This window comes from Sorex araneus, chromosome 1 (assembly GCF_027595985.1).
Source record: "Sorex araneus isolate mSorAra2 chromosome 1, mSorAra2.pri, whole genome shotgun sequence".
NCBI classification, from domain to species: domain Eukaryota; kingdom Metazoa; phylum Chordata; class Mammalia; order Eulipotyphla; family Soricidae; genus Sorex; species Sorex araneus.
Genome location: NC_073302.1, coordinates 207,064,742 through 207,087,040, shown reverse-complemented (window position 1 = coordinate 207,087,040; position 22,299 = coordinate 207,064,742). Strand labels below are relative to the sequence as shown.

Sequence of the window (22,299 nt, the reverse complement as noted above, 5' to 3'; positions counted from 1 at the left end):
AGCCACATCTTTTTCACTGACTTGACGTTCCCTCCGTGCTGAAAAGTGGACATCGATGCTTGGCAGGTCATTCCCAGGCGCAGTCTCTGTCCCCGAGGCTCAAAGGTTGAGAGCAGCCTCGGGAAAAGGGCACTGGAAGCAGCAAGCTGAGTGCAGTTGGTTGGAGTGAGCGGGAGTGAATGCAGACCCCCCATTCAGATTACAGATGGAGGAAACAAGGAAGCTTTATTGGTACTGGGCCTATTCCTGGGAACGCAAAGGGGGAGGGACGGGTCTGCAGCTCACATACCAACCCAATTAACTTTCAATTGGGTCTGCTGCAATAGGAAGCCAATTAGAAAGAATGTGACATTTACAGAACTCTGAAATCATTGAATAGCAACTGTGTTTACTAATTTTAAGGCTTCTTTCAAAAAGTAATGTTTCCGTTATTTAGAAGCTGCCTCCCCCGGCTGTTATGCAGGGGGAATGGCAATAAATACAAAACTTATTCTTAGTTATTTGACCTTGCTCACAACTTAGGCTACATTTAGACAGTGTTTTCATTTTTTTTATATGACTTTAAAATGGGCTCGGATTCAGTTGTTTGGCTAAAATGTATGTAATTTGGAAATGATCTTGTGGATTTTTGAAGTGGACAGATTTTAAAGGTATGGCTGTAAGTAGATTCAATATAGATTAGGACAATCATTTGAAACCTGTTTTATTTATTTATTTGCTTTTTTGGGTCACACCCAGCGATGCACAGGGGTTACTTCTGGCTCTGCACTCAGGAATCACTCCTGGTGGTGCTCAGGGGACCATATGGGATGCTGGGAATCGAACCCAGGTCGGCCGAGTGCAAGGCAAATGCCCTACCCGCTGTGCTATTGCTCCAGCCCCTTAAACCTGTTTTAATAAAGAAAATTTCTAGCAAAATCTACTTCATGGTTTACTTTCAGGTTTAAAAACGTAAAAGGTATTCAACCAATAGAAATAAAGTTTCTTATTAAAAATAATGTTGTATGAAATGAAAGCTTCCCTCCAAATGTGATGCTGAGGTCTTTTGGTTTGGGTGTTGAACTGGAAGTCAAGAAATACAGCCTGTATCTCACTTGAAAGCATATTGTATTATTTACCTCAAACTATTTTATTACCAGATCTATAATTATATAGGCTAAGTAAAAGAACAATGAAACAAACACTATAGCAAAGACTAGTTGCTGTGATAGAACTTCAGCTTTCAAAAAAATTTTCTTTGAATTGCTTTAATTGGCTCTAAAACTCCAATGCCCAAAGGTAGGAGGTCAGAGAGCAGGTCAGGCAACAATGAGCTCATATTGGCAGCTTCAGTTCAGTCAGGTGCCAGACCAAAAAGATGTTTGAACTCCAGGTTGGAGTGGAATGGGGTCGATGTCACTGAATTTCTTCAGGAAATCTAATCAAATAATGTCTATTAGGTGCCTGCTATGAGTGAGGTAGCACACTGAGAATATAGTGATGACTCTATTGCTCCCTTTCTTTCTTTCTTTTTTTTTTTTTTTGCTTTTTGGGTCACACCCAGCAATGCTCAGGGGTTACTCCTGGTTCTGCACTCAGGAATTACTCCTGGCAGTGCTTGGGGGACCATATGGGATGCCGGGGATCGAACCCGGGTCGGCCGCGTGCAAGGCAAATGCCCTACCCGCTGTGCTATGGCTCCGGCCCCTGCTCCCTTTCTTGAGGCAATCGCATCTTTTGATTCTGGGTTATGCACTCTATCAGCTGATGGTTGGAAGCTCTCATCAACATGGATTAGGAGCTTTATGGTGTTCACTGAACAGAGGAGTCTGAACAGCAGGGAGGCACTACTGAGTGAAGGAATTTGGAGTCAGGTTCAACATAGATTTGAACCCAGTTCCAAGAGCTAATAGCATTGGAACTAGGGAACTGAGTAGATCTGAATCTTGGTCTCTTTATTAGTAACATATTATTTCTTTCGTCCTAGGCTTATCATGAAAATGAAGGGAAATTCAATTAATTGAGATAGCAGCATTGCTAGAATGACAGATATATTACTTGAAGTGTTTTCCTTTTTATGTCTATTTGGGGTTTGAGGTGGACCACACCCAGCAAACCTTAGGGTTTTCTCCAGGGTCTGCACTCAGAAATCAAGCTTGGTAGTGTTCAGGGATGCCAGGGATAGAATCAGGACTGGTTGGTGCACGGTGAGCACCTTATCCACTCTACTATCTCCGTGGAACGTTTTCTTTCTTGATAGTAACACCTCTAGGAAAGAGAAGTCTCCGTGGTGAGCCTTAGAGAGGCATTCACTTAGAAAGCCACACGATTCATCTCAACAACCATCTCCACCTCACCCCCTAAAAGAAACCTCTTCGCAGGCTTCAACCTAGAGCCCCAACCTCCTCCCAATAGCCTCTCCTTCCAGAGGGACATGAGGAAGACCTGAAGAAGGTGTTGCTTACAAGAAGTGAGTCACAGCATCACCGTTATTTCCAATTGCAAAGTAGTGGGAAAATACTCAAGCCCCTCAGTGCGAGTCTGGAGGGGCCAAACTCAGACTATTTAGACACACTCCTGAGACCACATCCACCCTTCTTTCTTCAAAGAAAGAGGTGCAAAGACAAGGAGGAAAGGGGGAACGAAAGGAGAAGAGGTCGTTTTGTTGGTCCTAGAGCTCTAACTGTAGGCTCCTCTTCACCCATCCCAAGCCGGCTCACGGGTAGGCAGGAATATGTGCTGAGTGCTCGGGATGGTTGGTAGGATGGTAGTGATGCAGAAACTCGGCTGACAAGGCTGGAGTCCTCAGCAGCTTCTTGCAGGGTCCCTTTGATGCCCCCTCTCTTTAGAACTCTCTCTAACCAGCTCCGGCTTGCACTAACGTCTCCATCCTTCGAACTCTCCGAGCAATCACTTCCTGTACACCCAGGTGATTAATTAATCACGTCCGGTTGTGTCAGCGCCTCAACATTTTCTTCCACTATTGATTTTTATTGTAAGTTTTTTTTTAATTAAAAAAAAGGAGGTTGGGGGCAAGCTACCGCTTCTCTTCCCCAGTTATCCTTTCTTCCACCAGTGGCGGCACTTACTGTTGCTCTTCTCCCAACCGTCCTGTCACCGTCCTATAGTGGGAGCAGCACGAGGACAGGAGGCGCTGGGCCGCCAACTTCGGGGCATCTTCCACGGCTCCAGGTTACCCCCCACCCGCAGCCGCGCACCCCGCACCATCGGAAAGGTGTGTCGCCGCGGTCGCGTTTCGTCAGCTCCGCTCTCGAGGCGGCTCCGCGTTGGAAAGAAAGAGCAGGCGGGCGAGCGCTCGGCGAGCCGCCCGGCGAGGTGACAGGTTCAAGTGCACTTGTTGCATCCGGAGCCGCCGGCCGGGCACCCGGCGCGGCCAGCAGCATCCTCCCCGCCGGCCGGGGGCGGCGCACGGGGCCCGGGGCCCGGGGGGAGAGGGGGACGTGGGGCTCGGGCTGGGGAGCGGGTCCCGGCGGGCCGGGGGCGCCGTCGGCGCGGCCCTGGACGCTCGTCCGGCCCCGGGTTCGGCTCGGAGCGCCCCGGCCCGGAGACGGGAACCGGGCGCTCGCCCAGTGGACCGGCTCGGGGGGCGGCGCCGCTGGGCATCGCCCGGCCCGGCTCGCGGACCCGGGCGCACGCACAGCCCCGCGCATCTCCGCGCCCAGAGGCTTATTCTTCTCTGGGCCCGGCGCCCTCCCGCAGCCGGCGGAGAGCGGAGCGCACGCTCGCGGGGCGCGGGGTCAGCGGCTCGCCGGCGGCCCCGGGGCGCGAACCGGGAGCGCCGAGGCGGCCCGGAGCGGCCCCGAGCGCCGCACGCTCCCGCGGGCCGGCGGCGCCGCCGAGAGAGTGGGTGGGCAGGCGAGGGAGGGGAAGGGCGAGGAGGGAGGGCGGGAGGGAGAGGGCGAGGCGCGTGCCCGCGGCGGGGGCGCGCTCTCGCGCGGGCTGCCGGGATCGCTCGCCGCCGCTGTGGTAATGTCCGCCATGTTGGCCATGGCGCAGGGAGCGGATCGGGCGGGCGAGCGGCGGGTCTAGTATCCGGGAGCGGCCGCGGGCGGCGGGGGGCTGTTTTCGGGCGGGGTGGGCGCCCATGCGGGGCCCGGGGGCAGAGAGGAGGCGGAGGAGGAGCGGGCCGGCCGCGCTGCACTGAGGAAGGCGGTGGAGGAGGCGGCGGGCGCGCTCCCCCCCTCCCCGCCCGCCCCGCCGCCGCCGCCCGGGCTGTTCCTGTGAGGCGGGGAGACAATGAGTAAACTCTCCTTCCGCGCGCGGGCGCTGGACGCCGCCAAGCCGCTGCCCATCTACCGCGGCAAGGACATGCCTGATCTCAACGACTGCGTCTCCATCAACCGGGCCGTGCCCCAGATGCCCACCGGGATGGAGAAGGAGGAGGAATCGGTAGGGACTCGAGTGTTTACCCCCCCCTTCCCTCCTCCCCCCTCCCCTTTGTCAGTCGGGCCTCGCCATTCACAGAGCGCTTTACGCTCGCTGGAGGGCGCCGCTGCCGCGGCCACGCGCGGGACCCTACGCCGGCGGAGTAGCGTAGAGCCTCTCGGCCGGCGCAGCGCCCGCCCGCGGCCGCCATGTTGTTGCGTCCCAGTGTTGTGATTAGCTCGCGGCGCCGCTTACGCAGCCGTAAGGGGGCCTTGCCGTAAGCGGCGGCCGGGAATGGCGCAGCGGATGTTTTGCGCGCACTTGGCGTACGGCCTCTGTTTACCTCTTTCTCTCTCTCTCTCGCTCGCTCTCTGGCTCCTTCTCTCTGTCCCCCGCGCGCGGTGGGCAGTGGGCAGGGGCTCCCGCGGCCGAGAAGAGATTGTTGTTGTTGTTTTGATTTTGCACGTGTAGACGCAGTTTTTGCCTCGGGATGGTGGGTGGGTTTTTTTTTTTTTTTTTTGGAAAGTAAAGCGCCTTCAAAACAAACCTCCCACCTGGCCAGGGCATCCTCCCCGCTCCACGGGATAATAAGGTGGTGCGAGCACTGGGCGGCAGGGGGCTCGGGCCGCGGCTGTCCGGCGGGATGTAGCACTGGGAGAGCCGCGGCCGCCGGTGCCCGCCACCCCGAGCGGAGCGGCTCTGCCCGCCTGCCATGACGGCGCCCGCCGGGTGCGCCGCGCTCAGGAAGGAGCCGGGGCTGTGGCCCCGCGTCCCGGTCTCCGGGAAGTGTCATTCAGTGCTCGGGGCGGGGGACGGGGACGTCTTCGAAGTTGAGAACGGTGTGTGTGCGTGTGCGTGCGTGCATGCATGTGCATGTGCGTGTGTGCGTGTGTGCACGCTGGCGGTCGCACTTCTGCCCCGACAGCGCGTTTTGGCGTGTACGTCCCCGGCGCTCTGCCTTCCCGGTGGGCCACACGCTGCAGCTGCTCGGCTTTCCATCTGGCTCGGCCCGTGTTTACGACCGCGGAGTGGTGGTGCTACTGGCGTGCGAAGTTCATAGTAACTGCACCCTCTAGAATTTCTTCAATGAACCTTCGGTCCCGCCTTATTGTCAAGCCCAGGCGCGTGTAGATTGGTTCATTTGCTTCTGGTACTGTCAAAAAGAAGGCGCGAGGTTTCTGTGATTGGCTTTTCTCTTTCGACTATTAACACTGCAGGAAATGCTTTTCTGCCTTTGATTGGCTGCTCGGTTCCTGGCCTCTCCTACTACTTTTCGGCTGTGGTTTCATCAATTTCTCTTTTGCCCGACACTTTCGGTAGAAAATGATCATGGCAATCGCATCAGGGTGGACATTCAGCTCTTGAAAAAGGATGGAAACCCCATGTCTGTGCTTATTAAGGTTTCAAGCTAACACATGTAAAAATTCACGTGAGATTTTTTTTTTCTAACTTAGGTAACTTTACTATAGGAGGGATAGTTAATGTTATAGTAGATACAAACATTTTTAAATTTACTTTTAAAATGCACGGCTTTGGATTCTCCAAACTTGGAATTCTGTTAATATCATTTTATGGGTTTTGGCCCAAGTAGAAAGATGACATTAGTGTTAAAGTATCAGTGTTGTGTATGTAATCATTTGGTTTGTGAAGAATTTATTTCAAAACCCTGTTCTACATTGAGCACTTAGCTCTGGGAGAGAGACGCACTTTTTTGCAAACTGTGGTCCACAATGTAGATTGTCATAGATAGTTTGATTCTATCGGACTTTAGGAAAAACAGTTGTACTTTAGCACTGAAACGGTGTATTAAAAATAAATGCATGGTGCTTTAAAAATAAATGCTTGGTGTCCTTAGCCATGCTTAGCCCCGCTGCAATTTTGTATTGCTAGTCTGGTGTAGTATCAGTAGCTGACTTCAGCTGCCAGATTTTAGGGGAGAAGATTTAGGGGACAAGATCCAGATTATGATGGAACTTGAGTTGAAAGCCAGAATTTTGTAGATTTTTTTCTGTTCTTCAAAGTTCAAATGGAAACACACACGCACACACACGTGACAATAATTATAGTCCATAGTCTTTTGCTTCCATGAAGGTCCGATGAGATGTTATTTTTTCCTCTTAAAATAGTTAACATTGAGAATACTTGTGTTTTCGTGAGTGTCAGTTCAGTTCTGGTCTTATTTATGGATTTCTATACTTGAGAAGTGAAAAATGATTTTCACAATTGCATTGTGTTTTGTTTGGATTGTAGATCCAATTTACATTATAAACATGTCTTAGTTATGTTTAAATAAGTATTTTTTTTAAAGTTGCAGTGTACTAAAGAAACAAACAGTTGACTTGTGGGTTTGTAATGTTATTTCTGAACAGTCCACAGTATGACCTCCTTGCTGCTGTTTGTTTGGCAGAATCTTGACTTCAGTTTAATATTTTCATGAATCTTTTCCCACTGCTTCTAACTGCCCCCACTAAATTAAGGACAGTGTCTATGTTTCTCATTAGATTTTGATTACATTGTACTGTCTTGTCACTGGACTGTTTACATACGCATTGACTCAGTATTGAGAATTATTCTGACAACACTTTGAGGAAGTAATCTGGGTGTTCTTTAGTATTAGTAGCACTTATTGCTATGTTATTCCTTTAGCTCATTAAAAAAATAGCTTTACTTGAGAAATATCAGAGAAGGGCGAGAGAGGAGAGCAAGAAATGAAACAGTTACTTGGGGCTGGAGCGATAGCACAGCGGGTAGGGCGTTTGCCTTGCACGCGGCCGACCCGGGTTCTAATCCCAGCATCCCATATGGTTCCCTGAGCACCGCCAGGGGTAATTCCTGAGTGAAGAGCCAGGAGTAACCCCTGTGCATCGCCGGGTGTGACCCAAAAACAAACAAAACAAAACAAAACAAAAAAGAAATGAAACAGTTCCATATAATAAAGGGGGGAAATCAAGCTCCCTGAGCTGCGATGCCGGTGCACAAGAGTGGGGTGCCTCTTCGCTCACTCTTTGGGACCTGCTGGAATCTTTCACTTCTTTTTTACTTTATCTTTTGTTTAAGATCTTCCAGTTCACATTTTCCCACAGTTTAGTTTCTACACTGTTTTCCATGGCACTTAATCTATAATTTGTGTACTGGAAACAGGTTTATCTAGGGTCTGAACAGTCGGAGGTTCTATCGAGAGCTGACTTCCACCTCCTCACCAGTGCTGAATGGTGGTAGTTGACATTGTAAAAATTACTTATTGCGCCCAGCCAGGTACTGTGTTAAGAACTTTACACCAATTATTTTAATTTAAAAAACCTTTTGAGATATAATTCACATACAATAAAGTATATAAATTTAAAAAGTGTTTGATGAGTTTTGACAAATATTCACCAAATAAGTTCTGCACGATGCAGAACATTTCGGCACCTCCAGGTTCCCTTGTGCTGTTACAGATCAGTCCTTACCAGAATTTGTAAACCGTTGCTTTGCCCTCTCACTAATTTTGCCTTTTCTAAGATTTCATATGCATGAAAGCACAATATTTTATGTTACCTAACAGTGGCTTGTATTTACCTATGTTTGTGTCAGTCCATTTTGTTACTTTTTCTGATGAGTTGATGTGCTAATATTTTTATACACTGGTTGCTGGACATTTAAGTTTCTGGCTTTTTTGTTCCTTTTTGTGGTTTGGTTTTTTTTTGGGGGGGGTGGGGGGGCCCCCATATGTGGAAATGCTCAGAGCTTACTCCTGGATCAGGGGTAAGAATCAGGTAACCACATGGTATCAGGTGTCAGTGGTGCCAGTGTTGGCCACATGTACTGTCTTTCTGGCCCCTTATTTAATTCTTGAAAGAGCTCTGTAAGTTCTTATTTTACCAATGAAGAAGCTGAAGGATCTCACTATTAGCAAATGGCAGGGGCTGAGATTCCTAACTGTTGCCTTTTGTATTACAACGACCAGTTGTAATTCCATAACTACCAGTTCTAGAACCTTGGGTTATCATCTGAACTTCATTATGGTTTTTGTAAATGTTTTATGGTTTATAATTTTAGCAACTTTTTAAATGTTGATACTGATTTGATCAAAGTATTAAGAAATGTAGTTTTCTATCACCTAACCGTATTTGACTTTTGCTCGTTTTCTTTTTATTTACTTTGTTCCCCTCAGCAGTCTGTTAACTCTATTTTTTCTGTGTTGGCATTGTTAGGTTTATCTGAGTGTTTTTTCAAGCATATAAGAAATCTATGGGAAACTCACTATTTTATTAGATTTTCTTCTAACAGAATTTAATCATTGTGGAGACAGGGGTCATTGCGTGGTTTATTTGTTAATAATGTGTGCTTGAGGGCCTGAGAGATGACTCAAAGACTGGACTGCATACTTTGCATGCAGGAGGCCCAGGTTCAGTTCCTTGGTACCACATGGTTTCCTGAGTGCTGAGTTGGGAATAACTGAGCTCTGCCAGGTTTGACCCAGAATCAAAAACAAAATAGTAGCTTCTTGATTAGGACTCAAAGCGATAGGACAGTGAGTAGGGCACTTGGGCCTTATATTCTGACGACCCAGGTTTGATCCCCAGCTGCTCTTATGGACCCCTGAGCCCTCAAAGACCAGAAATGGTCTTTGAGCACATCCAGGTGTGACCCAGAAAGCAAAACAAAAAAAAAAAAACAAAGAACACCCCAAAAACCGGGGCTGGAGTGATAGCACAGCTGGCAGGGCGTTTGCCTTGCACTCAGCCCACCCAGGTTTGATTCCCAGCATCCCATATGGTCCCCTGAGCACCGCTAGGGGTAATTCCTGAGTGCATGGGCCAGGAGTAACCCCTGTGCATAGCCGGGTGTGACCCCCCCCAAAAAAAAATACACCAAAAAAAAACCTTTATAAATGTTGACTGGTACATGGGTGTTTGTTTATTTATTTATTTTTTTGGTCACACCTGGTGGTGCTCAAGTTTTATCACTCCTGGCAGGGCTCAGTGGATAATACAGGGTGCTGGGGATGGAACCTGGGTTGGCTGTATGAAAGGCAGTGTCCTACCTGCGGTACTGTCACTTCAGCCCCATTAGCATCTATTTTTCTTACCCAAAGCTGTGTTTCTTTTGTTTGTATTTGTTTTTAAATTTTGGGCCACTCATGGCTGTGTTCTGTAGCCACTCATAACTTACTTCTGGTTCTGTGCCCAGGGATCATTCCTGGCAGTATTTGGGGGACTGTGTGGCATGCCAGGGATCGAACTGAGTTTAGTTGCCTGGAAGGCAAGTACTTTGCTCATTCCAGTTCTACTATCTACCCAGCCAACAGCTGTGTTTTTGTGAAACACTAACTTTGTGTGTGATAGACAGAGAGGGAAGAAGCGAGAGATTAATCATCAGAACTTGGTAATTATTCTTCCAGTGACTCTTTAATTTCTTAATTTGGTACTTTGCCTACATACCAAATTATTTTTCTCTCTTGAGTCAAAGGTCCCCTTTCAGTAACAGAATTTTCACACATAGGTTTGACTGATATAAAAGTCTTTATTTTGAGGTAATTATCTCTCATTGGTGTATGTTGATTAGTGTTAGCCGTCTCTGCATACAGGAAGGAATCAAAATCTACCTGAAGCATGTAATTCAGCTTATAATTTTTGTTATTATTTTGGGAGGAATTACTAGCAGTGTTTGGAGACCCAGGGAAACACCTGGCTATGCTTAGCCTGGCAGTGCAGTTCGAGGGTTTCTGCACTTGGACCTAATGATGCTTCATTTCCTTGGTGCAGAGGCCCCTGGGAACACAGCTGGCGGTGCAGGGGCAGTGGGAGGCATACTGTTCTATATATTGAACTTGGCCTCAGAAGTGCCAGGTACATATCTAGCCCTTTGTGTTTAGGGAATTACTCTTTTTTTTTTTTAATTTAATTTATTGAATCACCAAGTGGAAAGTTACAAAGTTCTCAGGCTTATATCTCAGTTACACAATGCTCAAACACCCATCCCTTCACCAGTGCCCATATTCCACCACCAATAAAAACAAAAACAAAAGCAAAAACAAAACAAACAAACAAAAAAAGTATACATCCCACCCCTCACCCCCCAACCCACCCCGTACGTGAGTGATAATTTCACTTCCTTTTCTCTTTACCTTGATTACAGGGAATTACTCTTTTTTTTAAAAAAAATTTATTCTTTTATTGAATCACCATGTGGAAAGTTACAAAGCTTTCAGGTTTAAGTCTCTGTTATACAATGCTCGAACACCCGTCCCTTCACCAGTGCACATATTCCACCACCAAGAATCACAGTATACCTCCCCCACCCCCCCACTTCCCCAGCCCCCCACCCCACATGTGTAACTGATAAATTTCACTTTACTTTCACTTTACTTTTATTACACTCAATATTTCAACAAAAAACTCACTGTTATTGTTTGGAGTTTCTCCCCCCTAAAGTCGGACCTGCTGAAAAGGAAGCATTTGATAATTTGTTTTCCATTGTTGAGAATGAAGAGATATGAGGTCGAGCAGCAGCCGCACTAGTGGCTGCACAGTTTGGATTTCTAGTAACTAAGTCCAGAGAAATATCTGCCAGAAATTGCATCATTGCAAGCTTGTACCTCTCAGCTACTTCCACATGTGAGTGCAGTCTTTCTATGTCTGTCTCTTTCTTTCTGACTCATTTCACTCAACATGATACTTTCCATGTTGATTCACTTATATGCAAATTTCATGACTTCATGTTTTCTGACAGCTACATAGTATTCCACTGTCTAGATGTACCAGAGTTTCTTTAATCAGTCATCTGTTTTTGGGCACTCTGTTTTTTTTTCCAGATTGTGGCTATTGTAAACAGTGCTGCAATGAACATAGAAATGCAGATGTCGTTTCTACTATGCCTTTTTGCCTCTCTGGGATATATTCCCAGGAGTGGTATTGCTGGGTCAAATGGAAGCTCAGTTTCTAATTTTTTGAGAATCGCCCATATTGTTTTCCAAAAGGGCTGAACCAGTCAGCATTCCCACCAGCAGTGAAGGAGAGTCCCTTTCTCCCCACATCCATGCCAACATCGGTTGCTTTGGTTTTTTGGGATGTGGGCCAGTCTCTGTGGTGTGAGATGTTATCTCATTGTTGTTTTGATCTGCATCTTAGGGAATTACTCTTGATGGGGCTTTGGGGACATGGTGGGTGCTGGGGATCAGATGCAGGTGAGCTGCATATGCAAGGCAGGTGCCTTATCCACTGTAGTATCTCTGATCCACTCCAAGCTTATTTTTAAAGAAAGGGAACGTATTTGAACTACCATTTCTTTTCTCAGATGTTAGCTGACTATTTTTGTCATATTAATATTTGTGATAATTTGAGTTATAGGGTAGGCATATATTTTATATCTTACAAACTTTTGGGCAATGCCAGGAACTGAACCCAGGGCCTCAGACGTGGAAGGCAAGTGATCTACCACTGAACCACATACTTGGCCAAGTCTTTCTACCTTTTCAGAGTTATTTTTGGCACTGATATTTTTCATGATTCACGAAGAGGCATTTTATTATTTCTACAAAAGCAAATGCCATCCAGGAGTCATCTTCGTATCAGTTGTTATCTAAGTTAGGTATTGGGAAACTAAAGAAGTCTTTGTTTCAGAATTATGTATGCTTCTTGTGCTGAATATTGTGAAGATTGAAAGAGTACAATGCAGACTTTAACTTCAGGGAATTTAAATGAGTCATTGAGCTCAAAAACATCTGGAAAGTTAGAACTATCAGATTCACACAAGTGAGAGACATTGAAAGAGAAATAGAAAAAGTTAAATGTCAGTGCATCTAAGAAGAAAGAAACTGTTGCAATGTTTCGAGGAGGCTACTTCTAGATGTGACAATTGCTACTTTGAAGTTTGTATGAATCTTCTACCTTGGGGCAAAATAAAGGAACTCTACTCTTACTTGCAAGAGTGGTTGATTCATAGCACAGCAGGTAGAGCGTTTGTCTTCCACATAGTCCACCCAGCTTTAATCCCTGTCATCCATCTCATATGGTCTCCTTGGCACCTCCGGGAGTAACCTCTGAGCATCACTGGGTGTGACCCAGAAAGCAAACAAGCAAAAAAGAATGGTTGATTTCAGGATGGTTAACTATTATCTTCACTGTTGCACTACTTCATTTATAAATAACTGGGCTAAGAGGTATTGAGAAGTAGATATCTAAGACATTGTATGTTTGCTTTTCCGTCATTCATTATTCCATAAGCATGGAGAAGCCACTAAAAGTGTGTTTTCCTCAGAGAATGATGAGAGAATGTTGGTGGTACGTATCTTTTGTAAACTGTTCTTTTGGGAAAAGAAAGAGGGATAGAGGGTTTACTTGTGAAATAGTTAGGTTTTATTTGTTCTCTTAAAGTGAGGGCCACATCGAATATAGAATAATAGACTATAAGACTAACGCCCAAGAATAGTAGAAATAAGTACCAGGAGGTTGTCTCCATGGCTTGGAGGCTGGTCTCTCATTCTGGGTAACTCAGAGAAGGGACCACCAAGTAAAAATGTGGTCGGAGGTCATGTGGGGGAAGGGTGATGCGGGCCGAATACAGACTAGAGACTGAACACAATGGCCACTCAACACCTTTATTGCAAACCACAACACCTAATCAGAGTGAGAGACCATGCCATAGTGGCAGGGTGGGGTGGGGGGAGACGGGACTGGGGAGGGGGGGAGGGATGCTGGGTTTACTGGTGGTGGAGAATGGGCACTGGTGAAGGGATGGGTTATCGAACTTTGTATGGGGGAAACATGAGCACAAAGATGTATGGATCTGTAACTGTACCCTCACGATGACTCTCTAATTAAAAATAAACTAATAAAAAAAAAGTGAGGGCCACATCTTGTAGCAGGTAGGATTATTCAGTTGGTTAAAAGTAACCCCAAACAGAACTCATTGTGGGCCCATAGAGGTTTTCTCACAGACAGGAAGGATTGGCAAGTCGAGCGAGGCTTTAGAAGCAAGCCAGGAATCAGGGCAGCTCTGAATTCATCAGCCAGTACAGTACTATCTTTCATTCTTAACAATTCTGCTTTTTTTAAATTAATACAGAGTAATAGTTAAATGCATTTGTTTTGGAACCAGATATGGTTTGTTTCCTCAAGTGGGTTAATTTCATTTAAAGAACTTACGGAGTTGTTGGGAGGATGGTTTGTGTTGGTCTGGGACAGTTCATAGCATGCAGTGAGCATCCATTTGACTATAAAATCATTTTGGCTTTCAGTTAAGAAGAGTGCACTATGGTTTGGTTTGCATCAGTTATTTGTCTCTTACGTTGGCCCCTCGGGGAACTCGGGAAGTGTACCTGTATTGGTAAAGACTACCCTTGAGTTCAGGTATAGCCATGGAGCAGTCCTGGGAAGTGTACTGTTGATGGGTATTTAATGTCAAGATCAGCATTTATGAAGTTAAGGTGGTGTTTAACTTAGGTGAATTTTAAAATTCAGTGTACTTTTACAGACCCTTAATTTTCAAGATATTTGAATGAAATTAGAGTATTTTATAGTTACTGTTTGAAGAGGAGCATTTTGGGGGTATAGCTGGGGTTCCAAAGCAAATTTCGAGGGTCGGAGCAATAGCACAGTGGGTAGGGCATTTGTCTTGCACACGGAAGACTGGGGTTCGATCCCCGGCATCCCATATGGTTCCCCCAACATCGCCAGGAGTAACCCCTGAGGATTGCTGGGTGTGACCTCTCCCCCAAAAGCCTAAGCAAATTGCAGATCCTGTGCCACACCCAGTGATCCTTGGCCTGTGTTGCTGGTGGTTCAGTGCTAGGGCCCAAGAATGTAGTGTTACACTGGCTGGTGTCTGTGCCTGAGCCTTCCAGTGCCACTTCCAGTGATGCTGGGGTAAGGGTGGCTCTAGGCTATACTAGATGTTAGCAAGGTCATGTGGTGGCAGAGGGCCAACCTGGGTTGACTCACATAAGGCAAATGCTCTAGCTCCCTGTTGTTTGTATCACAATTTTAAAATGAAATTTGAGTTAAGGAGAATACAAGACATTTCAACTCCTCTCAAACCAAACCCTTCACACTTAAACATTTTCAAGTAATTACGATGAATTTTGTGTGCCCTTGAAGGAAATATTCAACTTTCCTGACCCTTAGTTTCCTTGTTTGTGTAATAAAATCGGACTAGTATTTTTGATTCCAAAAATGAGTGAAAATTACTTAGATATGTCAATCCACGTGTCTGTTTACTAGGCATATATAATGCCTAGTATATAATGTTAATTAGTAGAATAATGTTTTCTGTACTACTTAAAGTCAATTTCCTTGTTTCATGACATTCTTTTTATGGTCTTTTAAGAAAATAACTGACCTTCCTTCCCAACCCCCAGACCTTCTTAGAGGCAGCAGTTGTCAGCTAGTTATGTGTGTGTTTCCAGAAAAATTCCTCAGGTGCTTGAAGGCTGTATCCAGCTCCGTGCTTTCGGGATGGAGGTTGAGAGGATCACTCCCAACAGTATTGCAGGGAACGAGGCAGGCAGTGCAGGGGAATAATTGGGCCCCAGCTAGCATTCAGCTGTCTTTCCAGCCCAAAGCCAAGTTTAAATTTTTTTTTTTTACCAAGTTTAAATTTTGATTAAATTTTTTTCTCTTTGAAATCTGAGGATTTGAGAATGGCAAATTGTAGCTTTCTGTTGCATGGTTTGGAGTTTGAATTATAAATCTTGACCTACTAGACCCATGTGGGAATCTAGTTTTTAGTAAACCCTTGAATCGTTCCCAGCACTTTGTTTTTTATTCTTATTGTAATATTAGATTAACTGTTGATTAAATAAATGACTTGTCAGTACATTTAAATTTAATATCTTTTTGTTTGTTTTGGGGCCAACCTGATGATGCTCAGGGATTATTTCTGGCTCTGCATTCAGGGATCACTTCTGGAGTGGTTGGGGGACCATATAGGGTGCTGGGGATTGAACCTGGGTTCGCTGTGTACAAGGCAAGCACCTTACCCACTTTACCATCTTTCTGTGCCTAACAATTATTTAATATCTTAAATAACTTAGAACAGTAATAAGATGGATATCCTCTTGAAGAAAACTGTCTTGTATTCGGCTAAGGGAGATTTTTCTGTATAGATTCAGACTTTCAGATGTAGTTTGTAAAAATTATTCACTCAGTAATTGACATAAGAATTCAGGAACTCTGCATTGATTACTTTGGTGTTTTCTGTCATTGGTATGCTAAGTTACTTGGTAGCTCTCACTAAGCTTTTATTGGTTGAATGACCAGTACATGTATTTTAGATACAGATAAGCATAAGATGTAGTGCCTGTCTTCAAACAGTTTATAATATCATAGGCAAAAAGTTGCGCATAGTTTAATTCAAATGAGGTTTAATATGTGGAAGAAAAAATTGTAAACGCTTGTGTTATGTGCATAATTTGAGTATATATAAATGCAATAGTGAATTAAATGTAAGACTTAATTTTTCAAATTAATTTTGAAATCATTTTTATATGTCAGGATGCATATTTTTAAATTTCAGATGCATGGCATTACTTTCATTTTGGGAGTGTGCAATCCCCTAGAGAGCCGGTAGAATTTTTGTGGTTTATTGTGATAGACCTTTTAAGGCAGGCTGATTCCTTTTTAAGAACAGAACTTGCTTAAAGAGTTGTGCGGAAAAGAAACTTGTGTTAATGGAAGATGGCCTAAAAATACAGTGCCACTTCTCTCTCTCTCTCTCTCTCTCTCTCTCTCACACACACACACACACACACACACACACACACACACACACACACACACACGGCCTAAAAATACAATTCGAATTTTATTGGACTTCGGTTTAAAAGATGTGCCACTTCACACTAACACACACATCTCAGAAGATTGTACATTATGCTTTAGTCAGTAGCAGTTTTCCTTCAGATTTATTTGACACAGCTCAGTCACCTTAACAGAATTTGTGAATTTGTGAAGACTTTGGAAAGTACCCCTAAAAGAAATTTCCAAGATTTAGATTAGTGATTCTAATTTTGGCGTGCATCAGATACACTTAGGGGACTTGTTAAAGCATCAGTCAATAGGCTTTGATCCTTGAATGTTTGATCCTTGAGGTCCAGGGGGTTTGTTTTTCTAAATGTATCCTGATAGTGCTTGTTCACAGACCCTCTTTTGAGAGGAGAGCCACACAGTGATTCTCATTATGGTCACATCAGAATATCTGGGATACAGGTCCTGAGCAATAATACAGCAGGTAGGAGCACTTGCCTTGTTCGAGAGCCTGACCTTCGTTCTATCCCTGGCACGCCATATGGTCCCCTGAGCATTGCCAGAAGTGATCCCTGAGTACAGATCCAGGGAAGCCCTGAGCACCATTGGGTGTGCCGCCCCCTCCAAAAATTTTTTTTGAAAATGAGTATCTGGGATACTTGGTATATGTGTAGACTTTATCCTAGATTTGCCAATCAAACCTCAACTTACAGGTAACTGACTTTAGGTAGAAAAAAGATGTAGGATGTATACCCATTATCACATCACATTTTATAACTTCTTTCTGAGTTTCTTGTGTTCTAATTCTTTGAATTTCAAACTATTTTGATTGTGTGTGTGAAATAAAATCCACTTTCAGGCATGCTAACAGATAGTGCATTTTCTTATTTTTCTAGTATGTCTAATGATGTTAGTTACCATGAACGATAAAGTGGTTATATATTCAACCATTGCTATACCTAGAGGAAGTATAGAATTAGGTTCCTGTGAGCATATGAGGCCACAGCATTTTCTTTAACCAGTTAATGTATAACTTTATGTATGTTTCTGTTTAAAGATGGTGCATTGCAGGGGCTGGAGAGATAGTACAGAAAGTTGTGCCCTTGATTTGCACGTAGCTGACCTGGGTTTGCCTCTGACACCTCATGTGTTCTCCTGATCCCATCCAGGAGTGCAGAGGTGCAGAGCCAGAAATAAGCCCTGAGCTTATTGGTGGATCTCATCCCCACCCCCAGTGATTAATTATCGTAGTTATCTATTTTTTCAACATCTCTGGGACCAGTCAGTGGACTTGAGTTGAAAACACTGCATAATTTAATATGTAATTTAACATTCACTAACATTGAACTCATAGCCAACAGCGCTATAATTTGGGTCCAAACAAAATGTGTCATATTATGTATTAGGTATTACACATCTAATTTTTCTGTTACACACATCACAGCATTTCAAAAGTGCCATTAATAATGAGTGCTGTAAATACAGTAACAAAAAAATTCAGGATGAGCAAAATGAAAAACATGGTATTAGAGTGTTAAACAGAAGCTGTTCACAATATGAAAGTAGAAGCCAGCCACCTTGCTTGATGTGGACAGGAACAAAGAGGCTACGTTCATAAATGTAGATGGTTGGAAAGTACTGAGTAATGATTTTTTGGGGTCATAAATAAATTTCAGTGAATGAATTTATAATGAACATTTGTGGTTTTTATTTCTGTTTTGTTAAATGAGTTATTATATTGACTTCCATGATTGACTAGTGGTTCATCCCAGTTTGAAAACACGACTTTAACTCAGCAACAGGGATTGTAAACCTATTTACTAAGTAAGCAGTGATATGTTAAGTGATAGAAACACGTTGGTGCCCATGAATACCACAGGGGTGGCTCACAGTTGAATGTACTACCCAGGGTAGACTGTACCAACTGAAAGGGTTTTTGTTGCCAGAATCTCATTACACTTCAATTTAGCATGTTCCTGCAAAGTGGAGCACTATTAATGAATTGGCTAGATGGTGAGAAATACAAATTGCAGCACCAGTGTCAACATGTAATCTGTGTGTGTGTGTGTGTGTGTGTGTGTGTGTGTGTGAGTGAATGTGCGTGTGTATGTGTATCCCTGCATCTAAAGCAAAGGCCCACTAGAAATCTGCCTTGTGTAAGGGAACAAAGAGAAAATGCCCACACCGGTCTCTTGCCCATGCTCTGAGACTCCTACTCTTCTTCCTGGGCTCTGTTGCCTCTTCATCTTGGTGTATGTTTGTAAAAGATTATCGTCCTTCGTTGGTTATCAGAGGCTGAGGGTGATGTTATGGTAGAGACAACCTCGGCAATTAAGAGTTAGGTAATTACAAGGCCTGTGTGCTGGACATTTTTTTCCCTAGCTATGTCATTGTCACTGTCATCCTGTTGCTCATCGAATTGTTCGAGCGGGCTCATTGAGAGACTTATTACTTATTGTTACTGTGTTTGGCATATCCAATACGCATGGGTAGCTTGCCAGGCTCTGCTGCGCAGCTCGATACTCTCAGTAGCTTGCCGGGCTCTCTGAGAGGGGCGGAGGAATCGAACTCAGGTCGGCCACGTGAAAGGCGAAAGCCCAACCGCTGTGCTATCGCTCCAGCCTATGTATTTCCATCAAATTTGTGTCAGAACAGAAATCATTTGGATGCGCTGTGCATTAAGGGATTTCAGTCAAGTCTTAATTTTATATCAGAGTTTCTTAACTGAAGTCCCTTGGTACCGTGATAGACTTAATGGGGTCTGTGAACTTACTACATTTAAAAAAAAAAATAATACAAAACCATGTTTTCTCACACTCTCTACCATCACAAAGGGAAACTGGGTCAAGGATGTGAATAAAAAAGTCACTACTTAACATGAAGTCAACAATATGAAGTACTGCTATGATGTAGGATAATAACCAGTATAGTGATGTTTCACATGGAAAGTGATCACATTAAAGATCTGAGTATGAACATTCTTAGTGATATGAACCGCAGTATCAAACAGAATGCTCATTTCTTCTATGACCCCAGTGGGTCAGATATTTGGGATGTGTTTCCTTTGGGAAATACCAGCACAGAATTGGAAAGGTCCTTAACTAAAATTTTTTAACCAGTTTCTTTCTGGGTTTTTTTTTTTTTCTTTTAACGTCACACCTGGCGATGCACAGGACTTATTCCTCGCTTTGCACTCAGGAATTACTCCTGCAATGCTCCAGGAACCATATGGGATGCTGGGAATTGAACCCTGGCCAACTTCGTGCAAGGCAAATGCCCTACCTGCTGTACTATTGCTCCAGCCCCTAGCCAGTTTTTTTAATGTATATTCCTCCCCCTTCCCTCTATCATCAGATTAAGTTATGAATGGAATGTGATTTAGAGGTGCTTTAAGTAATACAGTTAACTTTTTCAGTTATTTTGTATTGTATGTGAATAATAAAATTACCTATTTCCTGAGGTCTAAGGTATTTTTAAAGCTTCAGACTGCTATTTCCTTGTGAAATGCTAGATTATATTCACAGATTCTTAGATTTTACTTTGAAACACATCATTGAAGAATGTGAATGTAGGGGCTGGAGAGGTAGTACAGTGTGTAGGGCACTTGCCCTGCAATTAGTTAACCCAAGTTAAATCTCCTAACATCCCGTATGGTCCCCTGAGCACTGCTAGCAGTAATTCCTGAGTGCAGAGCCAGGAGTAAACCCTGAACATTGTCAGGTGTGGCCCAATCTCCCCCCCCCCCCCCCCGAAAAAAACCAACTTAAATGTATTGAATTCTTTTTTTGTTTTTTTGCTTTTTTGGGTCACACCTGCGATACACAGGGGTTACTCTTGGCTTTGCACTCAGGAATTACTCCTGGCGGTGACCAGGGGACCATACGGGATGCTGGAAATTGAACCCGGCTTGACTGCATGCAAGGCAGATGCCCTACCTGCTGTGCTATTGCTCCAGCCCCCTGTATTGAATTCTTACAAAGAATTTTACACAGATTATTTCTCATTTTATTTACTTATTTATTTTTTCGGTCACACCCAGCGATGCACAGGGGTTATTCCTGGCTCAAGCACTCAGGAATTACTCCTGGTAGTTCTCTGCTCATGGGACCATATGAGATGCTTGGAATCGTACCCGGATTGGCTGCATGCAAGGCAAACACCCTACCCGCTGTGCTATTGCTTCAGCCCCTTATTTCTCATTTGAAATCCTAAAAAATGTGTGTATTGTCTACAATAATAACTGGACTGATGTTTTTAGAAATTGTAGCATAATTTAATATTTGCCAGTTATTCTCTCTAGTACTATTAGGACATTAACAGCATTGGAGCGTGTTCTAATTTTTCCTCTGAGTTTTAATGTGAATAACATTGGTTTATAACATGGTTTGAGATACACAGTGTGTTATACACAGTATCTGTATATAATGTATATCCTTTATTATGTTTGTCACCCCAGAATTTAGTTTACGTCCTCCATACTTTTGGCCCCTTTTAACTGACCTATGAATCCCCTCCTCTAACAATTATTTTGTTATAGTCTTGAGAGTTTCTTTAATCTTCGGCATGAAGGAAATCTGACATTGTCTTTATTTTTCTGACCTAGGTAATACCCTCTAGGTCATCCATGTTGCAAGTGTGTGCGTGTTGTGTATGAGTGTGAATGTGTGTGTGTGTGAATAGTAAACCATTGTGTATATATACCACATTAAAAAAAAATCTCCCCTGCTAGTGGGCTATTAATTTGTTTCCAGTTCTTGGCTGTTGTCAGTAATACTGTGAACATGGAGGTGGTCCTCTCTCTTTGAATTAATGGTTTTGTATTCTCAGGAAAATACTAGAAGGGGGGTAAGTGCACCATAGATTTCTATAGGAATCTCCATACTGTTTTCCTTAAGGCTTTACCAATTTACATTCTCACCAACTGTTTAAAAGGGTGCCTTTTTTTCCAGGTCCTTTGCCAACACTTATTTCTTGCCTTTTTGAATATTTTTCTGTAGCATCTTGATTTTTCCTGGGCTTGTTGGCCATCTATGTGATTTTGGAGAATTCTCTGTTCATATCCTATGCCCAACTTTTAATCATGTTTGTAATATGTATTTGGATATTGACATTGGATATATGATTTGCAAATATCCTCTCCCATTCAGTAGACTGCCTTTTTTAGTTTGGCGTAGTCCAGTTTTTTTTGCTCTTTTCCGTTGCCATTGGAGTGGAGTCCCCAAAGGTATCTGAAAGACTCCTGTCAAGGAGCTTATTGCTGGTATTTTAAGTTTTGGCATGATTTTAAATCTTACAATTTAGTCTTTAATCCACTGTAAAGTTTTGTCTGGTGCAAGACAGCTCTAGTTTTATTTTGTGTGTGTGTGTGGTTGTTATGTCCTTACCCACAGAACTGTATTTTCTGAACATTGTCTTTATCTTTAGAATGTTAATGCCTCTGTAAACTGGAAAATATACCCCCCCAAACATAACATTTGTTTATTCTGATTTTGAAAGCTCCCAACCCTTCATTATAGATACGTGATCATTTACAAAAAAATTAAAATATGCCAGAGAAGTACAAAGAAGAGAAAATACAGATTCCTTTGAAACCCAGTCATTCTAAATTACCTATGTTTGTCCTTTAGGTGATTTTTTTTTTCCTTGCATGCTTGTTACTCTAAGTTTATACTTAGATGTATGTGAGTATATGATGTGTTTTTTAACGTTTCTTTCAGATTAAAAAATTCACATAGAAGAAACATTCTATGTGTGGCTCAGTTTGAGCCTTCATACTAATTGGATCAGCCCTAGTCTTTGTTGCAGTGTTTCCTGAAGTGGGGGTTCTGCCCTCCATTGGGTGTTCTGGAGCCAGGTTGGAGGGGTGAGAAGAAGCGGGGTTTTTCTGTTTGTTCTCTTATGGACGATTTCCTATTGGTGTATCACTATATCATTGTTATCCCGTTGTTCATTGATTTCCTCGAGTGGGCGCCAGTAATGTCTCCATTCCTCCCAGCCCTGAGATTTTAGCAGCTTCCCTTACTCTTCTTTCCCAACGATTAGAAGCTCTTCAGGGTCAGGGGAATGAGACTGTTATTGTTACTGTATTTGGCATATTGAATACGCCACAGGGAGCTTGCCAGGCTCTTCCATCCGGGTGGGATATTCTCCGTAGCTTGCCAGACTCTCAGAGAGGCATGTGTGTGTGTGTGTCTGTGTGTGTGTCTGA

At 43.8% G+C, this 22,299-nt stretch overlaps 1 protein-coding gene across 3 annotated transcripts in view; it reads left to right on the top strand.

Annotated features, from left to right (window-relative positions):
- Positions 1–3,921: 3,921 nt before the first annotated feature.
- The window catches only part of EPC2 (enhancer of polycomb homolog 2), a 101,281-nt gene continuing 82,903 nt past the window's right edge, over positions 3,922–22,299 (top strand). For 2 of the 3 annotated variants that reach the window (XM_055118560.1, XM_055118550.1), the window contains exon 1: positions 3,923–4,389. In XM_055118560.1, coding sequence (XP_054974535.1) covers positions 4,237–4,389 — 153 coding nt within the window. In that variant the 5' untranslated portion in view covers positions 3,923–4,236. Of the gene's footprint in view, positions 4,390–22,299 lie in introns of all 3 variants that reach the window. The other variant, XM_055118555.1, reaches the window with a different exon arrangement.